Raw genomic sequence first — 10050 nt, forward strand, 5'->3', positions numbered from 1 at the left:
ACACACACACACACACACACACACACACACACACCTGTGCACAAATTTCATGCACCAGGCCTCTAGTCTATATATATAAAAGCCTAAGCAACTGTTTGCCTGGTAGCTATGATGCGTAATGACCACCAGGGGGCAGACGCTCCAACCAGTAGAGGAGGGAGCCCGATTCCTCAGGGAATCAGCCACGGGTTAGGTTGCTGCTGGGCACTGTTGGCCCGAATCTGCTTCACCTACACCCCGGACCCAGAGATTGGTTTCAACCCGATCCCTGCAGGCCAGGCTGAGGGACCCTACCGGTGCACAAATCTGTGCACTGGACCTCTATATTACATATAACAAATCATTACTATAATTAACTTGTGAGGGTTCTTTAGGCTGGCAGAGAGAACAAAAAATAAAGCCAAGCTTTGGTAAAATAAATAGACATGTATTTTACCAGTTTTTTTGATTCAAATAATTGTCACAAAATGTAGTCATAAAAGTACAATTTAACATAAAATCCATTTTATGTAAGGTTGTGAATCCCACTTATTGAATAAAGAAGGACATAAACGATATTGAGTCAATCTAATTTAAAAGTTCACAGCTGTGAAATTTATAGTTATGGTCACTGTTAATAAAAAACAAATGAAATTGAAAAAACTCAGCATCTGGACCTCAACTGTATTTCTTCTGAATTCTATAAAGTTATTTTACAAAAGATAGATTATTGCTACTTCAATTGGTTAACAGCTAGATTAGTCCCCATAAACCAAGTTAACTATTGCCAGATTATTACAGATAAATTTTAGTAAATTACAGTCATGTGGCCTGCCACATATGTGAGAAATGAAATTGTGGAGTAAAAAACAAATGTGCTAGGTAGAAAGGTGAAAAGAAGACTCAGTGCAACTCAGAAGTTCAAAGGAAGTGGAAAGACACAGGGTGACTAAGACCCCACCCATATAGGTAAGATGACCGATTCCCAAGTTCATATTGCCACCAAAGTCACCATGGTCAGGATCAGTCTACAGCAGGATATTAGCAGCTCTTGTGAAGAACAGAGATAGAAGAGAATATAAGTTGGGTAATGAATATTTCATAGGTGGGGAGGGTGTGGCGAAGAATCAAGGCCAGATGTACTAATATTGTTGGGCAGGCAGGGATGACTCAGAAGGATACAGAATAACTTTGGGAGCAGGAAACTTTTCCAAAACGCACTGTGCCTCCCTTCTCCCCCTGACCACCTGAATCAGGACAGCGTGTGTGAAATCTGAGCCTATGCATGGTACCTGACCCTATATAGTCAGACATCATTTTTTAAAGGCTTCCCATATCAAGAGTTTATGTACATGTACATATTGATAAAATAGTACTTGGCATATAGTAAGCATACCAATTGTGTCTATAAATATGTATAGCCTTGCAGCTCTGTAAGTACTATCCCATTTTACATATGGAAATAATGCACAGAGATTGAATAGTTTGTCTAAGGTGACCAGTTAGATAAAAAGCCATCCGACTGCATAGCCTATGTGCTTGACCATTACAACACACTGTCATTTCCAAAGTCCTCGAATAGCTTCAGCTAAAGATGAGTATTTACTATTTTATCTATTATGGCTGTGGACAGTTAGAACACTTTAATACACACCCCTTCCCTTCCTCCTTCCCGCTCTTAGGTGTGGCACAAGCAATAATGTACTTGAAAATTTTCCATATTGCTAATCAGGACTAATACTGGACTTTGTTCATATTAGAGAAAAAAATGTTCCTATATTGAAATACCTGACTGCCATCTACCAGAAAATATACTTATCTACAATGTAAATATATTGGTTTATTTAGACAAATTCTAAAACAATTTTCACTAATAAAAAATTCAGCAATTAAAGGATAAAATATTATGCACCTTTTCTCAACCACAGGAATTTCTAATATTTTTCTTAGTTAATGATTAAGCTGTCAGTTGTGTCTGGTGAAATTATATTATTTAAAAAACAATAGTGTGGTGAAGGCCTGAGGCGGAGGCGGGTGCAAGATAGAAGGGGTTGATGGGGGAAAAAAAGAAGAACATATGTAATACTTTCAATAGTAAAGATAAATTAAAAAATAAAAACAAACAGGTTATATTATAGTTAACTACTTTTTAAAAATCTAAGCTTCTTATAACCAGCGGATAGATACTGGTATTTTAAAATTCCTCAAACTTGACAGGGATACACATTCTGAGAAATGCATCATTAGTCGATGTTGTCAAGTGAACATCATAGATTTGATTTTCAACTGATGTGCCACAGTGTGCCTCAATAACTTTTTAATTTTTTTATTTATTGATTGATTTTAGAGAGAGGAAAGAAGAGAGAAAGAAACATTGATTTGTTGTTCCACTATTTACACATTCATTGTTTGCTTCTTGTATGTGCCCTGAGCAGGGATCAAACCTGCAACCTTGGCATATCAGGACAACATTCTAACCAGGTAAGCTACCCAGCCAGAGCCCACAAGGGTTTTTAAAACATGCAATACCTGGCTATTTAATCAGGGACACTGACCTCTTTTCCCTTAGATTATCACATAAAAAAATGACAACAGCCAACACAACAATAGCTCTCTGGTGTGAATGCCCTGTCTTGAAACATAAATATATATGTCATATAATAGAGTTGCATCTTAAAATATATATATAAATAAATTGATTTCAGAGAAGGGAGAGGGAGAGAGAGACAGAAACATTAACGATGAGAGAGAATCATTGATCGGCTGCCTCCTGCAATCCAAGCATGTGCCCTGACCAGGAATTGAACCGTGACTTCCTGGTTTGTAGGTCCACACTCAACCACTGAGCCAGGCTGACCAGGCTATAGTTGCATCTTACTGGTCACGTTGCATAATAAGATTGTGTCTGATTGGTTAATTCTTGGTACCAGATATCTTTATATACCAGTATAAGTACCTGGTTTTTTTCTTAAAGTCACTTTGGAGCAAAAAGGGCAAGTGATTACTTTTTTGTTTTGTCAAATCAGCATAAATGTATTTTTTGGTGTGAAGAATTTTAGTAATTAGTTTATGTTTGCCATGAGGTGAAAAAGGTTGAAAATTGCTGACATAAATCTAGATGATGCAATCTACTACATACTTAGGGCTTTTGGTATAGCCTATTCCTCCTAGACTACAAACATATATACTGCATATTACTATACACTAAATACTATAGGCAACTGAACACAATGATAAGTATTTGTGTATCTAAACATAGAAAGGTACAGTGAAAATATGGCATCATAGATAAAATGGTACATCTGTATGGGACACTTACCATGAGTGGAGCTTACAGGACTGGAAGTTGCTCTGGGTGAGTGAGTGGTGAAATAATGTGAAGGCCTAGGACATTACTGAACACAACTAAGACTGTATAAATAATGTCCCACAAACCCTTCCCCTACTTCTTTCCAACAGAGTCAGAAATAGAGCACTGAAACTGTAGATGCTACTCCATGAACACAGATATAGACTGGATTGACTGGAAAAATTGATGAGAAATTGGCTGGATTAGGCATAGATAACTATAATAGTGACTACCAGGAGGGAGTGAAAGGTGGCCCGAGAATCAGTAGGAATATGAAATCAAGATGAAGAGATAAAGGAACATAGGGGATTATCATGGCAACGTGGTTTTGGCTATTGTGGTCAGATTAAGAATCTTTGTGGTACACACACACACACACACACAAACACGCACACACAAGAGGTTGTTTAACATGGAAAGAGCGTAGAACTGATGACTCAATATTTTGATTTTGACAATTTGTTTTTGGTTCCATGACCCTATTTGGTACAAAAAGCTCTCTCTGGCATTGAACTGATGGAAAAAATAAAACCTATCTATACTTTTCATCATTACAACCTGAAAACATTTCTGAAGCACAAGTACAGGCTGGCTCCACACTATTACAAAAAGCGTTTTCTAAAGTGTCAGTGACACTAAATACTTGTTAAGGTAGCTCCTGTGGACCTGTGTCCTTGTACAGGATATTAGGTCCTCAACAAAGAATTTACAGCAGTGTATTCTGAATATGATCAAGCTAGATTTGGGAGGGTTGTAGCATTGTGGGTACAGGCTCCTCTGCTGTAAAAGGTCAGTGGCTGTCTGCCTGGACTATAATCTACACTCAAAATTGAGGTGCTCTGAGTAGATGGGAATATATTGCCAAATTCCTCAAATATCGCTGCTACCAGAGGAAAATAATTCCTCCTGAACCACATATCCTTTCCATTTCTTACAGGAAATTCAGCTCCATTATAATTTTACTAGTGGCCTGGTGCACGGATGCATGCACATGGAAAGGAAATTAATTAGAAGAAATATTTTAATGTCGCTATTCACCCTTTCTCTATAATAGAAGTGTCAACCAAATTCACGATTGACAATGACAGACTGAAACACAAGCTTGCGATTGGTACCAGCGAGAGCTTTATATGTATGGCTCGTGGGCAAGTCAACTTCGCCTTTTATATATACAGAATAAACTTGCTTTAGACCTGCTTTCTGATGTAGCTAAACTTTTTCCAGCCCAGTGAAACACCCCAACTTCTCTTTCAGGTAATTTTCAGCAACACAGCAGTAAATATCAACACAAAGCAGATTATCATTGTAGATCATGCAGGAAGAACAAAGGGTAAAATATTTAACTATAGCATTGTTTGACTATATTCTGCGCAGTGAGAAAACCTGAAGTCATTTTGAAGGTCCACCATGTAACCAATGAGATCTGGAGGAAAATAAAACATTAAAAGGAAATAGAGAGCTAAATAATTACTTCTTTAATGCCAGTTAGAGATGTATCATTCCTGTCCAATTAAAATGAAAAAAGTGATCTTTTTATTCCTTGCAAGTCCACTAAAGATTTAAAAGAATTCAATTTTCACAATGTTAAAGGTTTAAATGGACCATATAAGAAAGACTGAATCACCTAAGTCTATCTTGATCCTAGATAATGTTTGCTTACTTCAAGATCAATTGAACAAAAATCCAGCATTTATATTCTGGAATATAAGACTGAAGTTGACTAATAAAAGTAATCAAAGAAATCATTTTTATTAGATTTCTAGGTGCTCCTATATCTTATAATTTATGTACTGGAAATTCATGACAGTAGAAAGAGAAAAATGGAGTACTACCTTAATTTTCTCCCTCTCTCCATTTCCCCCATTCTAAATCAGACAAGACAAGCCCAAATGTCTGCAAACGATCACTCTGAAGCAGTTAGGGTTTTCTTGGTCAATCTGTTGTTTCATATCTTTCCTAAGACCATGAAGCAAATTTGATTTGATTAAGCCAACTTCTGCCACTCTGGAAGCCTGAAAAAAGAGGACCTTAGATTCTTGGCCTTTCTACCTGTTGGAACTTTGGAACTAACTGTTCCATAACAGGATTTTCCCAAGGAATAATGTTTATATCTTGGAACTCAATGCATTCCAAAAGGTCATGATATGTCCATTTTTGTTGAATTTTTGCAGCTTCTGACTCTGAAAATAGATTTGAAACCATTCTCTGGTTTTCTTATATGTGGATCCCTTATCATATAAATTAATCCAGTTATAAAAGGGTATAGTAGACTAGACTTAAATTGATAGAATAACATCAAGTAATGTCAAAGTGTAAAAATAAAGGAAACATTGATACAATCAAGTCTGATACAATCTGTTGACCAAACATTCTAGCTTGAAATCTGTATCATTTTTAAGACCCACTTAATAAATAATGGCTCTGGATCAGGAACATCACATAATAATACACACTGGTAAATTTTCGTTTTCTCACCTAATACTCTGAACTGAAGAATTTAATGTTTCATCTTGCACACAACTAATTATGGCCGCTTCTCCTTCTGGGACAGCTTGTACTGGCTGCACTACATGAACAGTCCGGAAGAGCTGGGTAGGATATGCAGACTGTGTGGGCTGCACTGTCCTCAGAACTTCTGATGGCTGTGCAACTTCCACAGGATCTTTGGTTTTAGTAGCTTTAGAATTCCCTGGTTTTAGAACTGTAGTGGCTCCTCCTTTTATCCCTGGACTTGAAGATACTCTTGATCGGCCTGCTTGGTTCCTGCTTGAAGTAGTTGTTGCTGACAGTGATGGATCTGAAGATTCTATGCTGGAACTCGGATCCTCATCATCTATATAAATAAGATCTTTTGGCATTTCCTTAAACTGATACACCAAGCGCTGACCTTCTACTTTTGCCAGAATACCCCTTTGATAATAGTACCTATTCAAAGCAAACAATTCCATCAATATTTTATTCAATTAAATATAAATGAAAATAATATTCACCAAAATAAGAATTTTAGAATTATGAAGTTTAAAGTTGGAAACAAACAAGCAAGAGAAAAGAATTTCTAAATGAAGGGCAACTGTTTTATATAAGATAGTGTAATTAAAAACATTTTCTAAATATATGTAAAACACACATTTACTCACAGAGAGAAAAGTCCTTATTACCAACTGAATCTAAAAGCAATTTTAATTAGGGGATTGTTAATAAAGTATATGGATTATTCTAGCCTTCACTTTTCTTCTTTCCTCTACCTTTCTGTTAACTTGCTGGAATAATTCAATCTAGTACCAAACCCAAGAAACTATTTCCCTTCCATAGTTTCCTGTAACATCCCTACCAGTTTAAATCTGATTCGGTAAACTTAATTCAGTTTTCTATATAAAATTTAATGATGCACCAACAGAAGGGATTCAAATTTTGTCAATAATTTAAATTAGATTAGTAAGCAAAAGTGTGTTAAAAAACTGTAATTAAACACACAGTTCTAGTTTAAGGTTATCAAATTATCACATCATTGCTACTTTTAATAAATTTTTCTCAAATACATGTATATCTTTAAGAATAAATTATAAGACCAAAGAGAAACTAAAGTGAGTTATAGGATATTATTATACCCTAGTTGAAAATTTTGTCTAATCTTATCCTTAAAGCAAAGATTTATTCTATCTTAAGATATTACAAATCATACCTGAGGTTTACATTTAAAAATGCACCCCTTACTAACTTCCTACATCACCACTATTTGTATTTTGTGCTGAATTTAAGTTTAATGGCTCAAAACAGGTCTGGCCTGTGGTCAATTTATAATATGTGATAATAGTTTAACACTTTCTGATCCCTTTACAAATAAAATATCTGTTGTTTGCATGAAGATCTTTTTTTGGAAGGCAAACATTTTCCCAGATTGAAATAAGATTTAAATTTATATGCACACTGATTCTATAATCAGTGTGGTTTTAGCACTTCAATAAATAAGATTCACCATTTTTTAAATTCTTTAACTTTTTAAAAGTTATCTATTTTTTTAGTATTTAGGAAATTATATTCTTAACACAACAAACTACAAAAACTTCACATACCTGAGAGCTCTTCCCATGGTCTCGTAATTCATATCAGGTTTATTTTTGTGCTTCCCCCACAACCTGGATACTGCTTTAGAATCTACCAATTTAAAAATGCCTTTTTCTCTCTGGGTCCATTTGATATATTTAGGACAAGTAGCTTTGTCCTGGAGCAGTGCCAGTAAAAACTCCCAAAGATAAATTGTGTTTCCTGAAACAAAAGCGATTTCTTTGACCAAAATTTCATTTGAAAGTGCACAATAAAACACAACTAAAAGTTCCATCTGTAATTATACAAAGATAATACGTAATTCATTAGTATTGATAATATAACAATTACAATTTTGGGGCCTAATACAGATATTTTTTTATTGGCCCCACATAAGGTATCTCAACAGAGCAATCTTGCCAATTAGATTTGACATGGCTTAGGGAGAAAGCACTTTGAGATGATTTTTTCTTCAAATTTGGAAGCAGTTATTAAAATACTAGAACCCCAATACAATGTAATAAAATGTCTATAAACTGAAAACCTAACCTGAACTCTTCCAAGAGACTCATTATTATATGAATGAATGGATTATTTGGACTGGTGAGTGAACATCTTTTAAAAGGATTTCTGGGCTACATTATTAACCATGCTCTTTACAGAAAATGGCAACTGTATCTCATAAGCGTGTGACAGCAATAAGATCCATTTTAATACATCAAGAAAGTTGGTAGTTTCTGCTTACAATATGCAGACATTTTAAAGCAATCTGAACGTTATTTGACCCATAAGTATTATAGGAAAATTACAATAGTACTTACCCTTCCCATCTTTGTTTTTCTTCTTCACAGATATGTTTGGTGTAGTGGCTGGAGAATCTGGTCGTGGTGGTTTAGTTTTTCTCCCTGAAAGCAGAACAGCCCTGCATAAATATCTGCCCTCAAAAGTGTGAGTGGACAATTTAGCTATAAATGCTGTTTTGTCCTTTATCCTAAATTTTAAGTGCCACTTTATACACAGATCACATATATTGGTCTCTTTAAGTGCTATTTACTAAAAAAATAATTTGAGTAAAAACAACTTTAATGTAGGTTAGATCACAAATACGTTGAAAATGATATTTTGTCTCATTTGTAAACATAAGGTTAAGTTTAAAATACTGCATCTTGTCTTTGAGTTGACAATACTGACAGTGCTTTCAAAATTCAAGGGGAAATTCTTGATTCTGATAAAACTTGAGCTAAAAAAAAACCCATATAGGTTTCTAAGTTTTTTAAGGTAGAAAAAGCAGATTTTTAGCTTTTCTCTCTTTTAAATATATTGCTGGGTCCATTTGATATATTTATGACAAGTAGCTTTGTTAGTTCTGCATAGTTAGTTCTCAAATTGGAAACTTCCCCAAACTCTAGATATAAAAAATAAATGAAGCAAAATTTTGGTGAAACACAGTAAATTTTTTATTTTCCTATGTATTTTTAAACATCTCATTTTTCTATATATTTCTGTTTACAGCAAACAGACTTTATAGTTATCCATTATCCAATCCCTAAACATGTCCATTCCAAGAGTAGTATTAAACTGTATTTTGTGCAGCTTTAGTCTGGATCAACCAACTACCCTAAAGTCTTCTTGTAATCCTCTTTTGCCACTTATCTAAAATCACAATTGGTTGGCAATGTTGCCTGTGATTTAGGTGGAAATGATCATGCTGTCTCATTCAGTATATGAGTAACAATAAAGATCAACATAATTAGATACTTTAGTTAGTACATCTTACTCCAGCATTCTTGAGGCTGACTCTCTCAAGGGTGAACATAAGTCAGAGAGAAGAGGGTCAAAAATGTCACTCTTCAGGACCCTCTTAAGACTACCAAATGTATAAATGTGGAACCTAGTCAGCCAGGTGTCTCGACTTCCATCACTGCAGACATCTGCAGAGAACCCATTCATGAGGCAGACACTTCTGGCTGATTATGTTAATGATAACAAGTATTAGAAGCCAAGAATTCTGTTAGCTCCTATCCCTATCACTCATTTTATGCTTCCTATTTACCTGTGTGTGTTTTTCTGATAGATACCATTTTCTTTCTTTTTAAAATGTTTTTCTTGATTTCAGAGAGGAAGGGAGAGGGAGAGAGAGATAGAAACATCAATGATGACAGAATCAATGATCAGTTGCCTCCTGCATGCCCCTGACTGGGAATGGAGCCAGCAACCCGGGCATGTGCTCTGACTGGGAATCCAACTGTGACCTCCTGGTTTATGGATTGATGCTCAACCACTGAGCCACTCTGGTGGGGTTAGAATTTTTTTAATTGACTTTTTTTAGAGGGGGGAGGGAGAGAGAGAGAGAGAGAGAGAGAGAGAGAGAGAGACATGGATTGGTTGCCTCCTGCACGTGCCCCAACTGGGAGTGGGGATCAAACCTGGAACCCAGGTACGCACCCTTGATTGGGATTTGAACCCACCACCCTTCAGTGCAAGGGCTGATCCTCTAACCCCTGAAGCACACCAGTCAGTGCTCAACAGGGTTTTATTTGAGGAAATCCCATGCAGCCTGGTTTAAATGCATGATTTGCCAGAACAATTTTACAAGAGCTTCTGTCTGATGTCCCAAAGTTATTGCTAGCCTGGGTCACTTTTATGTAATTTACTTCTTTGGGAAATCCTAAAGACAT

At 35.8% G+C, this 10050-nt stretch overlaps 1 protein-coding gene across 9 annotated transcripts in view; it reads right to left on the reverse strand.

Moving 5' to 3' along the window:
• ELF1 (E74-like factor 1 (ets domain transcription factor)) overlaps positions 1 to 10050 on the reverse strand; it is a 131424-nt gene that overhangs the window by 3214 nt on the left and 118160 nt on the right. For all 9 annotated transcript variants that reach the window (XM_014549730.1, XM_014549732.1, XM_014549728.1 and 6 more), the window contains 3 exons: positions 8194 to 8277; positions 7402 to 7594; positions 5804 to 6253 (listed from right to left, as the gene is read on the reverse strand). In XM_014549730.1, the coding sequence (XP_014405216.1) occupies positions 5804 to 6253; positions 7402 to 7594; positions 8194 to 8277 (727 nt within the window). The remainder of the gene's footprint in view (positions 1 to 5803; positions 6254 to 7401; positions 7595 to 8193; positions 8278 to 10050) is intronic.

Source organism: Myotis brandtii, unplaced genomic scaffold (assembly GCF_000412655.1).
Source record: "Myotis brandtii unplaced genomic scaffold, ASM41265v1 scaffold569, whole genome shotgun sequence".
Classification (NCBI taxonomy): domain Eukaryota; kingdom Metazoa; phylum Chordata; class Mammalia; order Chiroptera; family Vespertilionidae; genus Myotis; species Myotis brandtii.